Raw genomic sequence first — 19047 nt, forward strand, 5'->3', positions numbered from 1 at the left:
GGAATCTTCTTTTTTGCCGAGGGAAAAGTGATAATTCCTTAATTGCACCCCAAAAGTTAATATATTAGTATAGCCCCAATTCATTCATTCGTTCGTTCGTTCGTTCATTCATTCATTCAAAAAAGTATCTTTTTAAATGTAAATCACAAAAAGACAATATTTTAGGTAAGAAATAGTAAAATGGCATCCAAAACTCCCTGGTTTATAACATTTAAACCTCACAGAATCATCAAGCCTGGTCTGAGTTTGAAATAGGACTTGAGTTTGGAAAAGTCCATAATTTGGCCCAGCAAAGTGGAAGATCATTTGTTTAAAAAAGTATCTCATCTGAAAAAATAATAATAATGTGCATGAAAAAAAAAAAGAATGTTCTCTGGATTTGCGATGTAGACAATATCAAATATCTCTTCATTTGAATCTCAACATAAATGCTTGTAATACTTTCCAATTTTGAGGAAAAAAAGGAAGGCTGTTTTAAAGGGCTTCTGGGTTCATTAAAAAAAAATCTCGAAATCTAGATCGAAATCTCCAGCAGAGAAACAATGATGAAAAATTTCAGGGCTCTTTTTAATGGGGTGATTAAAAATTAATCAGTTAATGTGGCAGTTTATTTTTAAGCAAACCTGTGTAACGTTTAATGGAGCAGCTACAGTAACTGTTCCCCCCCTCTCTCTCTCTCTATCTCTCCCTCCCTCCCTCCCTCCCTCCCTCCCTCCCTCCCTCTCTCTCTTTCTCTCTCTTTTTAAAAACAGGAAAGACTCCTAAAGGAGACATATGTTATACAGCAAGCAAAACCAAGTTAGAACCAACATCATGTGAGACGAGTTACACCCAAATAGGTTTGGTAAGCAATTACATTTATCAGTTACATACCTGACCAAGTGTTTAAGTGCTTTTTAAGCTATTCCACTACAAGCTCTACAAATTTTCACGAGGACAAAATAATGCAAACTATATAGAACATAGAATAATAGGGTTGGAAGGAAACATGGAGGTCTTCTGCTCCATTCTCCTGCTCAAGCCAGAGACCCTATACCCGTGATGGCGAACCTATGGCATGCGTGGCACAGGTGGCATGCGGAGCCATATTAGTGGGCACGCCAGCTCAGCTCTGGGACGCATGTGCACGCTGGCCAGCTGATTTTCGGGCCTTCTGGGCCCACCAGAAGTAGGGAAACAGACTGTTTCCTGCCTCTGGAGGGCCTGGGGGGGGTGGGTGGGAAGGCCCGTTTTTTTTCTTACCTGTCTCCAGATCCTCTCTATTTATCTGGAGGCCCTACGGAGGCTGAAAGGGCCCATTTCCCGACTCCCGGTGGGACAGGAAGTGACTTTTTTGCTGTCCCCAGCCTCCAGAGGCTCCTAGAGACTCCTAGAGAGGCTCCTAGAGACTCCTAGAGAGGTTCTGGAGGCTGGGGACAGCAAAAAATGTCACTTCCTGTCCCACTGGGAGTTGGGAAATGGGCCCTTTCAGGCCTTTGGAGGGCCTCCAAGGGAGTGAGAAAGGCTGTTTTCGCCCTTCCCAGATAAATAGAGAGGATCTGGAACCAGGTAAGAAAGAAAAACGGGCTTACCAGGCCATCATGTGCCTGGGGGGGGGGTGTTTGCGCACGCATGCGCGTGGGCCCATGCGCACGTGACCCTCCCCCACCCACCCCTCTCCTGGCACGCGATGGCAAAAAGGTTAGCCATCACTGCCCTATACCCATGATGGCGAACCTTTACCTTTTAAAATGAGGACCCAGATTGTTGGGGCAATATGATGACTCTGTAAACCACTTAGAGAGGGCTGTAAAAACACTATGAAGTGGTAATATAAGTCTGATGCTGCCATAAAAAGACGAGGCTTGACTTTTCACCTACTTATTTCTCTGTAGATAATATCCCTTAGGAGATGGGATGGTGGGGGGAACATTCCTGTGGGGTGAGGTCAGAAGCTGGGGAGACTGACTTGGAAGATGGCCAATGAGAAGATGAGAATTGGGGAACGGAAAGGGAAGGGTTTGGGGGTCAGAGGGTTAGTATTGGCTACGACGAAGTCGGGGCCAGATCTGTCGTACTCAATAAATGGAATATTTCAGCAAAGATTAATTGTTTGGGAGTGCAATTTATTTGAGATGACTTCGAAACCTGACACTAAGTGCTATTACTATTAAAGGTTGAAATATATTTGGTTTATCATCGCAGCCTCTACCAGAGCCTAAAACCTTAGTCCAAAAACAGAGGGAGGTGCCAACTTTAATTTCCCAAGAAAACACATCTCTAACTCACAAATTCAAGAAAGGAAACATAGGACTGTCAAATTCTAAGGTGAGTATTCAGATTAAACTACCCTCCTATTCTTTAAGTGAGAAATATTCACGAAACCTGAATGGTTTTCATGTGGTGATTTTCCTTTTCTCCATAAATATTTCAATTTAGAGAAATCTGTATCATTGTCAATACAAGATCCTCTCTTCTGCCTATAAAAAAATGATTTTTGTTTAGATGCAAAAGTAGTTCTTAGATATAGGTAGTTTATACAGGTCGTTACCATTCATTTAGTTCATGAGCCACAAGCCAAACTTCAAAAGAAATACAGTCATTTATTAGGAGCACCATTTCGGCAATACACGGATGCAGTTAGAACTAATCCCACGTAGATTTACGTTCCCCTATGACCCTGTCTCTCTCCTCCTCCCTGGCCATGTCATAAATCATATTCTCCAATTAACCACTTTGGCTGGCTGTGAAATCCAACACCCTCCTTCTGATTGCGGTCAGGAAGAATGTATGGAATGCACTTCAGTTAGGGAAATCAATCAGCTCCATCAGTTCTCCCTCCCTCCTGCTCATGGCAACTTGAAAGCTTTGCAAATTGACACGGGGCAGGTAGGCAGGCCCTCGCTGCTACCGGTTCGCCTAAACCGGTGCGAACCGGCTGAATAACATCTGTGTTTAGTGACCATTCGAAATTACAACGGCACTGAAAAAAGTGATTTTATGATTTTTCTTGCCTGAGTTATTAAGTGAATCACGGAGGTTGTTAAATTAGTAATCTGGTTGTTAAGTGACTCTGGCTTCCCCACTGACTTCGCTTGTCAGAAGGGATCACATGATGAGGGGGACACTGCAACCGTCATAAACATGAATCAGTTGCAAGCATCCGAATTTGGATTGTGTGACCATGGGAATGCTGTAAGGGTTGTAAGTGTGAAAAATGGTCATATGTTACTTTTTTCAGTGCCATTGTAATTTCGCAAGGGTCCTTAAGTGAACTTTGTAAGTCGAGAACTACCTGTAATAAATTTGGGGTACAATTATCCTGCTATTGGGTTATATCCTTTGCATGTGGGAATCCAGAAAGCCTTCCAGTGAGGCTCTTCAAGAATAATTTTGGGCCTGAGACAGTGGTGGGATAATAATGCGGTGGTTGACAGTGGTGGTTCAAATAATTTAACAATTGGTTTGCTGCCCTAATGACCAGCTGAGTAGGTGTGGCTCAGTGGTCATGTGACTGTGTGGGCATGGCCAACTCAACGTTACTCACATCGATGGGCGCTTCGCCTTAGCTGTTACAATGTAATAAGGGTAACCAGAGAGGCAGTTTCTGTAAACAGGGCAATAAAGATTAGGCTAGAAACAACACCAGAATTTTTCCTTCCTGCCTTCCTTACAGGATTAGCCCTGTAAAGTGGAAAAAAACAAAACAAGATTTCTTCCAATGACCAGTTCTCCGAATTGCTTAGAAAGTTAACAACCGGTTCTCCCGAATCGGTGCGAACTGGCTGAATCCCACCACTGGCCTGAGATAACTTTCCCCGTTTGCTTTTTCCGGTTTTGCAAATTTGGATGCAACCTCCTTAGTTGGTTCCTTCCATTTGATGCTTTCGAACAGCGACAATCCCTCCTCCTGTTGGAATATTAATTTTGATCCCTCCATTCAGACGTGTGTCAAGGCTGTTACATGAGAAACTTTGAATTGGACTTATTGGGAATAATAATAAAATATAATTAAACACAAGAATATCCTATTAATAATTTAGGTACATCTAATGAGCATAACTGTACTAGGCACTGAAGTCATGAGGGAATAATTTTCCATGCTAATTTTGCCGTTCTCCATTTTCCCCAGATAGCAGCGCTGTCTCGTCCTAAATTGCCGTCTCAAGAGAGTAGCCGACGTGGAGCCAACAGAATTTTCCGACAGGTATTTGCGCAGGAATGTGTTGGCAACAGACAACCCCTGTGATGGCTTCCAATTCAGATCGTCTTCATTGATTGTTTCAAGCAGGAGTCTCCAAACTTGGCCTCTTGAAGACTGGTGGATTTCAACTCCCAGAATCCCTCAGCCAGAATCCATGGCTGGTTGAGGGATTCTGGGAGTTGAAGTCCACCAGTCTTCAAGAGGCCAAGTTTGGAGACCCCTGCTTTAAAGCAGTGTTTCTTTGGAGACCCAAACAATAGTTTGCATACTCTGTTTCCCTGAAAATAAGACACCCCCTGATAATAAGCCCAACCGGGCTTTTGAGCACATGCGCTAAAATAAGCCTCCCCCTGAAAATAAGCCCTCCCGAAATTATTTAAACGCAGAGCTGGAAATCAGGTAAGAAGGCAAGAGGAGCCCTATCTTGCTCCATGCACCCCAAAATAATAAGACCTCCCTGAAAATAAGGCCAAGCGCTTATTTCGGGGTTCAAAAAAATATAAGACAGGGTCTTATTTTCAGGGAAACATGGTAGTTTCTCAACTATTAAGCTTTGTGGACTTCAACTCCCAGAATTCATCTGTTGCACATCTCACCGATATAGAAAGAAGATTTTTTTCCCTCAACCTTATAGAAAATCCAAAGGCAATGAAGGGCCATTTGGGTGGGCGGGAAAGGTGACCTTCACTTGCCTTCCACCTCCAGCCTTACGTGGTCATTTTCAGGAAGTCTTCGGCTTACGACCACAATGGAGCCCAACATTTCTGTGGTTAAGTGGGATGGTTGTTAAGTGAGTTTTGCCCCATTTTACGACCTTCCTTGCCACAGTTGCTGAGTGAATCCCTGAAGTTGTTGAATTAGTAACAATGTTGTTAAATGAATCTGGCTTCCCCATTGACTTTGCTTGTCAGAAGGTCCCAAAAAATGATCACATGACTCCGGGATATTGCAAAATATGCCCCGACTCCACCCCGCAATAAGTCCACCCCAACTCATAAATATGAGTCAGTTGCCAAACGCCTGAGGTGATTCTGATCACGTGACCATGGAGATGTTGCCATCGTCGTAAGTGTGAAAAATGCTCATAAGTCACTTTTTTCAGTGCTGTTGTAACTTTGGTCACTAAATGAACTGTTGTAAATCGAGGACTATCTGTATAGGAGGCCAAAGAGATGACCAGCTGCTGCGACCATAGAAAACTGTCTGATCTCTTGACCAGACAACCTTTTGTTTGGTTTTTTAAACCTTTTACAAAAATGTGCATATAATATATTATGAAAGCCGACTGCTGGGATTAACTCTGTATTTTTTTTTCTTTTAATGACCCCGTAATCCCTTGCATTGGGGTGGAGTCAGGGCAATTGAATGGAGCTGAGTGTTTACTGGCTGGATGCCCTTCTTGTTGCCAATGCGGAGTTTTGCAGGAGATATATTCTCAGTGTGCCCAGAGAGAGAAATATCTGTCTCTACCTAGGATCAAACTCATAGCCTCCTGATTGTGAGGCGAGAGCTCCACCTCTAGGCCAATGCACCACTCTGGGATTAACTCTGTATTTCCTCCTCAGAAATTAAACAGCAATATCAACGCCCTCCCTCATTTGGACTGTCCAGCCAAATCAAGTTTGGTGACATCTGCTTTAAAGCCTCTACAGCAAGATGCACTTTTCCCACAAATAGCCACCAAAACTTTTCAGTCTATGACAACTCTGCATTCGGTAAGTTTCCTCCGTGGTGAACTGAGGCCCTAAAAGTAAGGGAATAAAAATATCAAGCTCAGGAAAACAGGAGTCCGGGCAGTTGAAATGAACGTACGTTTATTGTATACTAACGCGCTCTACAAGAATCTGAGCTACTAACGGTCAAAGCAAATTAGCGGTAGATAAGAGTCAACGGTATTCACGGTGGGCTGGACTTAGATCTCTTGTGGGCACAAAGGGACTCGAGACTGATGACATAATTAGAGGAAACTGGCATTGTCTAAAGCAGGGGTGTCAAACTCAAGGCCCGCGGGCCAGATCCGGCCTGCAATGTGTTCAGATCTGGCCCCTGGGGCCGTCCTGGTCTATCCAATGCAAAGAGGAAAGATCAGGCCAACATAGCTTCAGCCCGGTCTACCCAGTGTGAAGAGGAAAGATCAGGCCAGTGTGGCTTCGGCCTGGTCTACTCAATGAGAAGAGGAAACATGCCAGCAGTTTGGGGAGTGGTGTCAAGCTGGCCACACCCACCCAGTCAGCCATACCCACGCAGTCAGCCACACCCACCCAGTCAGCCACACCCACCCAGTCGGCCTGCTCGACCACCCCCCCTCCGAGATCAACCACAATCCTGACGCGGCCCTCAATGAAATTTAGTTTGACACCCCTGGTCTAAAGCATGGCTGTCAAACATGCAGCGTCACGTTGCTGTCATGTGATGTTTCGTGACATTTCCCCCCTTCACGGAGCTGGGGTGGGCATGGCCTGCACATGACACATCCGGCCCATGGGGCTGCCAGTTTGACACCCCTGGTCTAAAGGGTCAATGTCTAAAGAGAGAATATTTTGACCATATCATTGGGAGGAATTAACTAGAGAAAGCCATTATGCTTGGAAGAGCTAGCGGTAAAAGGCCGCCAAAGAACATGGTGGCTGAACACGATCAAAGCTGATGCCAGCCAGAGCATAGAACAACTCAAAGAAGCAGTGCAAGATCAGAAGACGTGGAGAGATCTGCCCCACAGAATCGCCAAGAGTCGGACACGACTGAATGGATAACATCATCTCATCATCATCATCATCATAGGGACAAGTGTGGTATGAGAAAAGAAGGTGAGCTGAGCTGTTTCCCAACATGGAAGTCAACATGGAACTCCTCCATTTCTCTTTCTAAATAATGAACCCGATTCTTGGTTGGCTTTGTTACAGAGAGTAGCTGTTCTGGCTTCCTGAGTCATTAAAACACACGCGTAGTCCCAAAAACCTCTTTTATTGCAACAGCTGTGAATTCTGTTCATTCACAGCTAAGTCCCAATTAGTTGTAAAGAGTCCTTCAGGAGAAGTCCTTCGGGATAATCACCCACCTTTATCTCCCTTGACAGGCTGCCAAAGACCTACTTGGCAAAGCCACACGGAGTCCAGAATCAAACAGAGCTTCAGGCTTTAAGCTCAACTGAATGAACAAACGTTGCTTCCTGCGAAGGCCCATGTACCTTTGTTCCTCTTTTAAGCCTTATGGGAAGGGCCAATCATCTCCAAGCCTTACTCCTGAGTCATCCCTTTTGTTTGAACTGTTCTTGCCTTCTGGCAGCTCTGCACATGCACGCACTGGGAACAGACTCCCCCTGTTCCTCTGCCTCACTGAGGTCCGACTCTGGAGGCTCTGGAGGCAGCACGTACCTCCCTGATGGCCCTTTCTCTGCCTCCGACGCAGAGCCCTCATCAGAGCCTTCCCCAGACTCCAGGACTGGCCCATGGTCCTCCCCAGCCTCCTCACTGTCTGACTCTGCTGCCAGCTCTGCAGGCTGCTGGCGGACCACAGCAGTAGCCTGGCCTAGTGTCAGGATTCCAAGTAACACCCCCAACAAAAGAAGACTCTGACATAGACATGGCATAGGACCCGGGTACCTTCGAGACCGTCTTCTGCCACCAATAGCCTCCCACCGACCAGTCCGTTCCCACAGAGAAGGTCTCCTCAGGGTGCCATCAGCCAAGTTATGTCGGCTGGCGACACCCAGGGGGAGGGCCTTCTCTGTGGGAGCCCCAGCCCTGTGGAATGAACTGCCCCCGGAAATACGCAAGATCTCCGACCTCCGGGTGTTCCGCTGCGCATTGAAGACCTTGTTGTTCCGCCAGGCAGGGCTGTCAATATAATAATTTTAAATTGGGGTATTTTAATTTTTAGAGTTTTAAATCAGCCAAATCTATTTAATTATTTTAATTTTTAATTATTGTTGTGTCTTGTATTTTTAAACTGGCTGTACACCGCCCTGAGTCCTTCGGGAGAAGGGCGGTATAGAAATAAAATTATAAATAAATATAAATAAATAAAGAACGAGAAAGGGGTTACACTGGGGGTGGGGGAGAGGGGGCTCCACACCACCATGGAGGTCTGGTCCTTTCTGAGTCATTTAGAAGACTTAAATACAGTGCAGTTGGGAGGGTGAAGGAGAAACAGGGCGTAAACTCTAAAACGACAAAAGTGCATTTTTTAAATTCCCGATTCTTCTGCAACTTTAATTTTGCAAAAAAGACAGAGAAGCAAATGCACCCTTTACTGATGCTATGTTTTTTATCCCGGCGATACCTTCCCCTGAAAGTTGGTTTTTGAGCCTGGCAGAGTAATTAATAAAATCACGAAAATAATGAAGTGGCTTTCAGGAAAAAGAAACAAACCTCTCGCAATTTTGCAGGATAACCGATCTCAAGTCCAGCCGTTTCCTCCCACCCTCTCCGAAAACATCCCCAGAGGGCTGAGCAGTAAATCTGGAGACATCGAGAAGACTCACAACCTCAAGTTCCCACTAACTTCAGCAGGTACACAGTCCTCGGCTATAATGCTAAAGGGAAAACAGCAGAGAAACCATCCAATTTCTGTATAGTACCACCCAGTGGTGAAATCTGAATCAGTTTGCTACAGGTTCGCTGGCTTTTCCGGAACCGGTAGCTAAAAATGCTTTTAAAAGTTAAAAAAAAAAAAAATTCTGACGATCGCGCGTCGCTCAGCTGATCTTTGGAACTTTTTTTTTTTTTTACTTTTTCCACTACCGGTTTGGGCAAACCGATCCGAACCAATAGCATTTTACCCCTAGTACGACTTTCCCCTCCAAACGGGATGCCTATAATATCATGGAAAACCAAGAAACTATCATAATTTAAAAGCTGAAGAGGGGGAATCTTATCTCCTTTCCTAAAAGCCTAGTTGAAGTATTCTTTGACTTCTCCTATAGAACCATCCTTCAAGTTTCTTTAGGGCCCAAAAATACAAATCTTTTTTTTTTAATTGAAAAGTTTTAAAAAGTTTTACAGGCATTTCCCCTTCCCCCTCCCTCCTCCCCTTCCAACCCTCCCCTTCCCCTCCCTCCCCCCCCCACTTCCCAGAGCAAAATACAGGGTATAACATTTGACAATCATAAGCTAACATAAGCTAATTATCTATGGCCTCCTATCCCCCTCTTGAACTTTTAACTCCCCTTTTACTAAACTAAATTTAAGTACTTTATAAAATCTCTTTGATCATTCATAAGCTATTTGAAATTTTTTAATCCGATATTTTCCTTAAATATAATCAATCCATCTGTTCTGTCCCCGTCTCCACACACACACACACACACACACACACACACACACACAGCCAGCCGAGGGTTAAAGGAAGCACTTGGCACGCACACAGTTTGTTATCAGAAACTTGGCAGCAAGACGAGCACCGACTGCCAAGTGCTTTTACTTCAATAAACGGGAGTATCCCTTCACCATATAAACAGAAATACACACAGTTTGCAAATAGTCCAGTTCAAAACAAGAAACCTTTGGCAGATTTAGGCGTTGTTCAAAGTGACTAGCCTGAGTTAGTTTTTGTCCGTCACAGAGTCTTAAATGGCCACCACACTCTCTTATATAGTCTCTGGGGTGTGGTCCAGTGACTCAGCCTGATCCCTGGCACGCCTCCTCAACTGCTGCAACCGTTTATCACGCCTTCGTTGGTGTGGATCCAGGAACGACAGATCGCCTCCATCACTCTCATCGGAGACACCTGGCTCCTGGCTAATCTCCTCTTCCTCGGCCGGCACCTGAGGCAGTGCCAGAGAGGAGGGGCCTGGAGAGGGAGGCCTGGCCGATTCCTCTCCTTCATGTTCGGAGCCTTCTCCCTCCGATAAGATAGGCTCGGAGGACGGAGCCACGACACCATCTTCTCCATTCTAACATATATTTCTCATTTGAATGGTCCTTTAGATATGCCTGAAATTTTCGCCACTTCTGCTAAATTTACTACTTTTAATGTCCATTCTTGAATACTACTAAAAATACAAATCTTAATGTTCAGAAAACTAAGCCGAGAAACAGAACTTTTGATAAGTAGGGTATTTAGGATTTTGAAGGCTAGAACCAACCACATTAAATCCCGAAAGTCAGAACCAACCACTTTAAATCCCAAAGGTCAGAACCAACCACTTTAAATCCCAAAGGTCAGAACCAACCACTTTAAAGGTCAGAACCAACCACATTAAATCCCCAAGGTTAAAATCAACCACTTTAAATCCCGGAAGTCAGAACCAACCACATTAAATCCCAAAGGTCAGAATCAACCACCTTAAATCCCGAAAGTCAGAACCAACCACATTAAATCCCAAAGGTCAGAATCAACCACCTTAAATCCCGAAAGTCAGAACCAACCACTTTAAATCCCAAAGGTCAGAACCAACCACTTTAAATCCCGAAAGTCAGAACCAACCACATTAAATCCCGAAAGTCAGAACCAACCACATTAAATCCCGAAGGTCAGAATCAACCACCTTAAATCCCGAAAGTCAGAACCAACCACATTAAATCCCAAAGGTCAGAACCAACCACTTTAAATCCCGAAAGTCAGAACCAACCACTTTAAATCCCGAAAGTCAGAACCAACCACATTAAATCCCAAAGGTCAGAACCAACCACTTTAAAGGTCAGAACCAACCACATTAAATCCCCAAGGTTAAAATCAACCACTTTAAATCCCGGAAGTCAGAACCAACCACTTGGTTGGAAGCCGAGCTTCTGATTTCCAGTGTGTGCATGCATGCCAGTCACCTGATCTTCCAGTTTCTGGAAGCTGGCTGACGCGCATGCGCATGCTGGAAACCGGAAGCTCAGTTTCCCTGTGCGGGCATGCACCCCAGGGAGCTGCTGTTCCAGTTTCTGGCGCTCCCATGCACGCAAAGACCAACTGGCCAGCGCGCATGCATGTGCTGGAACCCGGAAGAGCAAGAGCAACAGGCGACGGCTGGCATGCCCCGAGAGATGGCTCTGTGTGCCACTTCCGGCACGCATGCCATAGTTTGCCATCATGGCCCTACACTGTTTCAGAAACTGGGGCGATACATTTGAGGGCGGAGGACGGGACATAGAAACAGTTTACATGTTAAATATTGATTTAGATACCTATGGTATCTTCAGATCTTTTAATATCCCTTTGACTTCCTTCACAAACCAGAAGCCTTGAAACATTTTAAAAACCAACTCACCCTGTATGAACAACGAGAAATCAAGGACTATAAAGAACTGTGGTTTCTTGGCCTGGGCGCAAAGAAGATTGAGGGCTACATCGATTCAGAGAACAGCAGCACTTACGATGATGACCATGGTTCCTATAAAAAGGTAAGAGGTTGCCGCGGTGGTAGAGCTTGGCATCCAGATCATCAATACCCACAGGGCAAAAACTCTGCAGCTGGAATTGGGTAGGAGATGCCCAAGGAGGTGTGTGGTCTTAAGTCTCACAGGAACTGGGTATGTCTAGTTCTGATGTCTCCCACTGACGGTTCCCTAGATACCTCCTCAGAGGTCATTTTGGGGGAGGATGAGTCAATTCCTGGCACGTCAGGAATTGAGTTGATTGATGGCTCCGAACGGCCATCCGGAAGGGATTTGGCTGAGGCTCCAGCTGGGGAAAGCTCGCAGTGTGTTGTGGCTCCATTACCTGAGCCTGTGTCATCGGCAGGAGAAGACTCCGAGAGTGAAGGAGAGGAGTTGGCAAGGCCTCCCTCTCCAGGACCCTCCTCTCTGGCAATGCCTTCGGTGTCTGCCGAAGGGCAAGAGATAGAGCCGGGGCCAAGCACGTCCATGCAGCCACAGATGGACAGTGATGAGGGTAATGAGTCTTGGCTGGATCCACGCCAGCGTCGCAGAGATAAGCGCGTGCAACAGAAGAAAAGGCGTGTCTGAGATTAGGCTCAGTCACGGGACCACACCCCACAGGATATAAAAGGGAGCGTGGTGGCCAGTCAAACCTTGTGACGAACAAAGCTGAAAGCTTCCACGCCATTCTGCATTGCCGGACTTTTTGCTATAGACTTTGCTGGATTATCTCTGGATTTGATTGACTCCGTAATTATTGAGCTGTTTCTTTTGATGTACCAGGAGTGGGGAGAAGTTATCTCTCCTCTTCGTAAATAATAAACTCTTGGCAGGCAGCCACTAGGTTGTTGCCAAGTTCCGTTATCATAAGGAAAAGGATTTTGTCGGCTGGTTTGGTCTTTAACTCTTGAACGTCTGTTGGTATGTGTGTGTGTGGTTGGGGACAGAACACAGTGGCAGACAGCCAGCGAAGAGGAGGAGGAACTGCCTTCTGCCCCTACGTGTTCTCGGATCAGGTGCAGAAAGCAGTTCCTCCTCCTCTTCGCTGGCCTTCTGCCACTGCGAGCTTTCCCCAGCTGGAGCTTCAGCCAAATCCCTTCCAGAGAAACGGCAGGAGCAAATAGAAGGTCAGACGGACTACCCGGGAGGAGAAAGCCCCCCCTCCCCATCTCGATGGACTGCAACAGAAGCTGGCTATTTATCACAGCAGACAGATGGAGGCACAACGTGTTTGCTTTCTAGCTGTGTGTTTTCTATTCGTCGTGGTTCCTGATTCACTCTGGATTGACACCATGTTTGGAATTGAATTGTGTGTGTTGGAAAGCCTCTGGACTTTTCTTGCCTCGTGTGTGTGTGTGTGTGTGTGTGTGTGTGTGTGTGTGTGTGTATTTAAGCTTTGCCTGATGGATTTAAGTTGTGTCTGCGGGAATTACTTTATTCGAACAACTTTCAAGGGCTTTGTGGACTATTGGGCCATTGTTCTGTGGACTAACCTAGATCTGCTTATGGCTGGGCTTAAGTGGGACAGTTCTGGGTTTTGGTGAAGGGAATTGCTGGGGAATATTAATAAACTCATTAAACCACAGTTAGTGGGCAGCACACTAGTCTAACCAAGAAAAGAACTAGGTGCTAGCTACTTCCAATACAGTGGTACCTCGGTAATCAACATTAGTTGACTCCGGAAAGCGTGATGAGCATCAAAAAAGATGAGTATCAAACACATTTTTCCAGTAGGAATGATGTAGCGAGTCACAAGGCAGCCAACGCCAACAAATTCTCACGCACACGAGCAAAGTGCCTGCGTGGAAGGCCAGGCTCCTGCGCGGAAGGCACGCACGCACGCACGCACATTTTCGATGCGCGGCAAACCGGTGGTAAAAAGTATGTGAAACCCACCTCTGATCAAAATGGGTTGAATACAACTTCAATGAGTTTCAAAACAGTTGGATACCAAGGTACTGCTCTGTTTGAGGGGCTGTCACAAAAAAAGGGGGGGGGGGTTTCAACCTATTCTCCAAAGTACTTGTGGGCAGGATAAGAACTAACAGGTGGAAGATCATTAAAGAAGGTTCCAAGCCAGTGGTGAAATTCAAATTATTTTTTTACTACCAGTTCTGTGGACATGGCTTGGTGGGCGTGGTGTGGCTTGGTGGGCGTGGCTTGGTGGGGATGGCAGGGGAAGGATACTGCAAAATCCCCATTCCCTCCCCGCTCTTGGGGGAAGGATATTGCAAAATCCCCATTCCCTCCCCGCTCTTGGGGGAAGGATATTGCAAAATCTCCATTCCCACCCCACTCCAGGGGAAGGATACTGCAAAATCCCCATTCCCTCCCCACTCCTGGAGGAAAGGATATTGCAAAATCTCCATTTCCACCCCACTCTGGGGCCAGCCGGAGGTGGCATTTGCCGGTTCTCCGAACTACTCAAAATTTCCGCTGCCGGTTCTTCAGAACCTGTCAGAACCTGCTGGATTTCATCCCTGCTCCAAGCCTGCAACCTAGAACTAAGAAGAAACTTCCTAACAACGAGAACAATTAACCATCAGAACAAATTGCCTCCAGAAGTTGAATGTTCTCCATCACTGGGACCTAGAATGACAATGTATTTTTGCTTTTTTGCGTGTTTTGTGAATGTGGCATGAGAAGTAGTGGAAACATATGCTAGGTTTACTTTGTACGTTGTTGTCACTCTGTGTAGGTACTAAGCGATCATATTGCATATAGATACGAAATCTTGGCTATAATTGGGAAAGGCTCCTTTGGCCATGTTGTGAAGTGTTTGGACCACAAGACCGGTGAAAAAGTTGCAGTGAAAATAATAAGGAACAAAAAGAGGTAGGATTGTCTTGAGTTCCTTTTGTTTTGTTTGACATTTTATTAATAAAAAATAAAATACCGGAAACTAGTTGAATAGAGGATTGATTCCTCATTGGTTTTCGTTTAATTACGATTTATTGTCTTTAATGTGAGCGTTAATTTATAACCAGAAGATTAAAGGAAAAAAATTGGCAGCAAGCAAACCAAGAAAAATCATTCACACAGTTTGTTGCTATATTTTTCTGCCAAACATATTAGGGGGTGTATTTAAGTCCTTATAAATGCTTTCAGCTTTCGCTTGTAGATGGCAGAGGAAAATGTAATATTAAAAAGAGAAGATTATGGAACATAAGCAAAAGCCAATTAAGGAAGCAAGTGGTGACTAGCATTGGGTTAGAAAGGCCAGGTTATGTACCGTATTTTTCAGAGTATAAGACGCACCTTTTTCCCCCGTAAAAGGGGGTGAAAATTTACGTGCATATTATACACCGAATGGAGCCCCGCCCACCCACTGGCCCCCACCCTTTGGCCTCTGCCTCCCAGCAGTTTACCTCCTTTGCAGCAAGCAGCAAGAATAAACAGCCCATTTCAGCTTCAGCACAGCCTAATTAGCACAAGTTGATTGGATCGGCCTCCCAACTCTCAGCTGTTTTTCTCTCAGCTGTTTTGCGAGGGCCTCTGCTGCTTGCTGCAAGGAAGCAAGTCAGTGGTGAAATCCAAATATTTTTACTACCAGTTCTGTGGGCGTGGTTTGGTGGGCATGGGGTGGCTCGGTAGGCATGGCTTGGTGGGCGTGGCAGGGGAAGGCTACTGCAAAATCTCCATTCCCACCCCACTCCAGGGGAAGGATACTGCAAAATCCCCTGGGGCCAGCCAGAGGTGGTATTTGTCGATTCTCCGAATTACTCAAAATTTCTGCTACCGGTTCTCCAAACTGCTCAAAATTTCTGTTACCGGTTCTCCAGAACCTGTCAGAACCTGCTGGATTTCACCCTGAAGAAGTAAAAATCTTGCTGGGAGCAGATTTTTTTTTCCTTGTGCTAATCAAGCTATGTTGAAAACAAAAATGAAAGTAAAGCAGGTTGTTTGCTGTTTGCTGCAATGATGCAAAATTGCTGGGAGGCAGAGGCAGATTTCTTTTTTTGTTTGTTTTCCTCACCAAAAATGGTAGGTGTGTCTTATAGTTCGGAGTGTCTTATACTCCAAACAATACGGTATGTCTGCTTACATTAGCGCTTTACATTATGTCTAGTTTAATGAAAAGAAGGACTTGGGGAGACATGGTAGCAGTGTTCCAATATCTGAGGGGCTGCCACAAAGAAGAGGGAGTCCAGCTATTCTCCAAAGCACCTGAGGGCAGGACAAGAAGCAACGGGTGGAAACTAATCAAGGAGAGAAGCAACCTAGAACTAAGGAGAAAATTCCTGACCGTTAGAACAATTAATCAGTGGAACAACTTGCCTCCAGAAGTTGTCAATGCTCCAACACTGGAAGTTTTTAAGAAGATGTTGGATAACCATTTGTCTGAAGTGGTGTAGGGTTTCCTGCCTAAGCAGGGGGTTGGACTAGAAGACCTCCAAGGTCCCTTCCAACTCTGTTATTCTAAATTCTAATATGGTGTCCTTTTCTCCCTTCTATTCAGATTCCACAGTCAGGCTTTGGTTGAAGTTGGCATCTTAAATTCACTACGGCAAAAGGACCAAGATAATACATATAACGTCGTCCACATGAAAGAGTATTTTTGCTTCCGTAATCATTTCTGCATCTCCTTTGAATTATTAGGGTAAGGCACTGTTCTGCATCTCCAGTTAATACTTTCTATCATGATTGTGAATTGGCTGGATCTTATTTTCTCAATCTTAGCAGTCCTTCATCTTAACAGCTTAGGCAGGATGGCATCGGCAGCTATAAATGAGACAGCTTCAGTTTTAGTACTGAATGCAAATGTTGTCGGTCAAATCAATCAAGCAAACAAATAAATAAATATAAGGGAGTTGACTCAGCAGCAAGAGAGTTTGGAAAGCTAATTTACTACATCAGGGGTGTCAAACTCAAGGCCCGAGGGCCGGATCCGGCCCGCAGGGTGCTTAGATCTGGTCTGTGGGGCCACTTGGAAACAGTGGTGCCTCTGTCAGCAAAAATGGAGCTTGGGAGAGCCACACGTAGCCCTCCTGACTTCCGTTTTCACTGGAAGAGGGTTGCAGGAGGCCGTCACAGCCGAAAATGGAGTTCGCAAGGGTCCATTTTTGCTGGCAGAGAATTTGGGCCACCACAGGTGCCCCCAATATGAGTGATGTTGAGCTGGCCAACCCTAACCCCTAACCCCAACCCCTAAACCCTAAACCCTAACCCTAACCCTAAACCCTAACCCTAACACTAACCCTTAACTCCTAACCCCTAACCCCAACCCCTAACCCTAACTCAAGCTCTAACCCCTAACCCCTAACCCAAACACTAAACCCTAAACCCTAACCTTAACCCCTAACCCCTAACCTCAACCCCTAAACCCTAAACCCTAACACTAACCCTAACTCTAACGCTAATCCTAACACTAACCCTAATCCTTAACTCCTAAACCCTAACCCCTAACCTCAACCCCTAACCCTAACTCAAGCCCTAACCCCTAACCCCTAACCCCCAATCCCTAACCCAAACCCCTAACCCAAACCCAAACCCTAACCCCTAACCCCTAACCTTAACCCCTAACCCCTAACCTCAACCCCTAAACCCTAAACCCTAAACCCTAACACTAACCCTAATCCTTAACTCCTAACCCCTAACCCCTAATCCCAACCCCTAACTCAAACCCTAAACCCTAAACCCAAAACTAACCCCTAACCCCTAACCTCAACCCCTAACCCCTAACCTCAACCCCTAACCCCTAAACCCAACCCCAAACCCTAACCCTAACCCTAAACCCTAACCCTAGCCCTGCCCCCCTCCCGAGGTAAAACACAACCCTGATGCAGCTCTCAATGAAATCATGTTTGACACCCCTGTACTACACCATAACCCTGATTCTACAGGCAAAAGAGGAAAATGCAAATCCAGGTGCTTTATTTGTCTGAGCTAATCTTGTCAGCTTTGGCTCCTTGCCTATTAGGTGCTTATCTGGAGTTTCTGGTTGCTCTTTGAGAGTGGCCCAGTCTTTCTGAACAGATACAACATTTCCATTCCTAAAGATTAGCCTTTTCATGCTTCTGCTTGAGGCTGTTTTCCTATAGCAGGAAGATTGGGCCTGCTTTTTGCCTTTAAGTTGTCTCTCCTCTTTGTCTTCAGGGGAAATATTCTATTCTGCCTCTTCTTAATATTAGGAATAAAGAATGTTTTATTCTGAGGAGGGGAGGGACTTCCTACAATATCTTGAACGGTCTCAAGAGACTTTGAACTGAATCACAGCTTTAAAAATTTCAAATAATTGAACTGCAGCTGTTTTCGTGCAGTGGCCTCTCCAGGCGCGTGTTGGTTAAAACTGCTGTTTCTCACCCCACAGTTTAAATTTATATGAATTAATCAAGAAAAATAATTTCCAAGGTTTTACTTTGGGCTTGATTCGCCGTTTCACCCATTGCATCTTAAGATGTTTGCAACTCTTATACACGGAAAAAATCATCCACTGTGATCTGAAGCCTGTAAGTACATATCCTTTCAGTACCGGTGAAGTTTTTAATGATATTTGTATGATGTTTGGAAATTTAAAACGTTTTAGTGTAAGGAAGCTCTTTTCAGCACAGATAGGAATTCTAATTTTGTTAGGCATTGTCAATGCTTTGGATATGCTTAATGGACTTAAAGCTCAAGATAAATGATTTTTTTTCCTAGTGCAAGTCCCTTGTACCAGTAGTGGTTTTCACTTACCTTCGCTACCGGTTCTGAACTGTGAGCACACCTGTGTGTGTGCTTGCTTCGCTCACGTGTGGTGCTTCTTTGCATGCGCAGAACCTTCTGCGTATGTGCAGAGTGTCCGTGATGACGTCTGGGTGGGTGGGCGGAGCCTCCCACCACCACCGCAAGCGGTTCGCTCGAACCGGGGTGAACCAATAGAAACCCACCACTGCCTTCTACGTGCTATTATTGTTGTGCTGTAGATTTTACAAAATGCACTGATGTTACCTAGGACTGTAAGAAACTATCAAGCTCAGAGAGCACCAAGGACCCCACAATTTACAAAATTGTATTCCTCTTGCTTGTTTGAGCCTCCATTGCTTTATACAAGAAATAACTCCCTTAACTACAGTACTATAGCAATAGCAATAGCACTTAGACTTATATACCGCTTTACAGTGCTTTACAGTCCTCTCTAAGCAGTTTACAAAGTCAGCATATTGCCCAGAGGTGGGTTTAAGAAGGTTCTGACTAGTTCTGGAGAACCGGTAGCAGAAATTTTGAGTAGTTCAGAGAACCGGTAGTAAAAATTCTGACTGGCCCCGCCCCCATCTATTCACTGACTCCAAAGTCCCAGCTGATCGGGAGGAAATGGGGATTTTGCAGTAACCTTCCCCTGGATTGGGGAGGGAATGGAGATTTTACAGCATCCTTCCCCTGCCACGCCCACCAAGCCATGCCCACCAAGCCACACCTACAGAACCGGTAGTAAAAATTTTTGAAACCCACCACTGATATTGCCCCCCAACAATCTGGGTCCTCATTTGACCCACCTTGGAAGGATGGAAGGCTGAGTCAACCTTGAGTCTGATGAGATTTGAACTGCCAAATTGCAGGCAGCCAGCAATCAGCAGA

General features: G+C 45.3%; 1 protein-coding gene across 2 annotated transcripts in view; it reads left to right on the forward strand.

The window, feature by feature from the left end:
• DYRK4 (dual specificity tyrosine phosphorylation regulated kinase 4) overlaps positions 1-19047 on the forward strand; it is a 45557-nt gene that overhangs the window by 8907 nt on the left and 17603 nt on the right. For both annotated transcript variants that reach the window (XR_015728789.1, XM_034433668.3), the window contains exons 4-12: positions 753-844; positions 2185-2307; positions 4112-4186; positions 5749-5898; positions 8571-8694; positions 11351-11514; positions 14189-14325; positions 15950-16090; positions 17801-17939. Coding sequence is in view for 1 of the 2 variants with exons in the window: in XM_034433668.3 (XP_034289559.1) it covers positions 753-844; positions 2185-2307; positions 4112-4186; positions 5749-5898; positions 8571-8694; positions 11351-11514; positions 14189-14325; positions 15950-16090; positions 17801-17939 (1145 nt within the window). In the remaining variant the exon portion in view is untranslated. The remainder of the gene's footprint in view (positions 1-752; positions 845-2184; positions 2308-4111; positions 4187-5748; positions 5899-8570; positions 8695-11350; positions 11515-14188; positions 14326-15949; positions 16091-17800; positions 17940-19047) is intronic.

Source organism: Pantherophis guttatus, chromosome 7, assembly GCF_059756535.1.
Source record: "Pantherophis guttatus breed Tessera chromosome 7, ASM5975653v1, whole genome shotgun sequence".
Lineage (NCBI taxonomy): Eukaryota > Metazoa > Chordata > Lepidosauria > Squamata > Colubridae > Pantherophis > Pantherophis guttatus.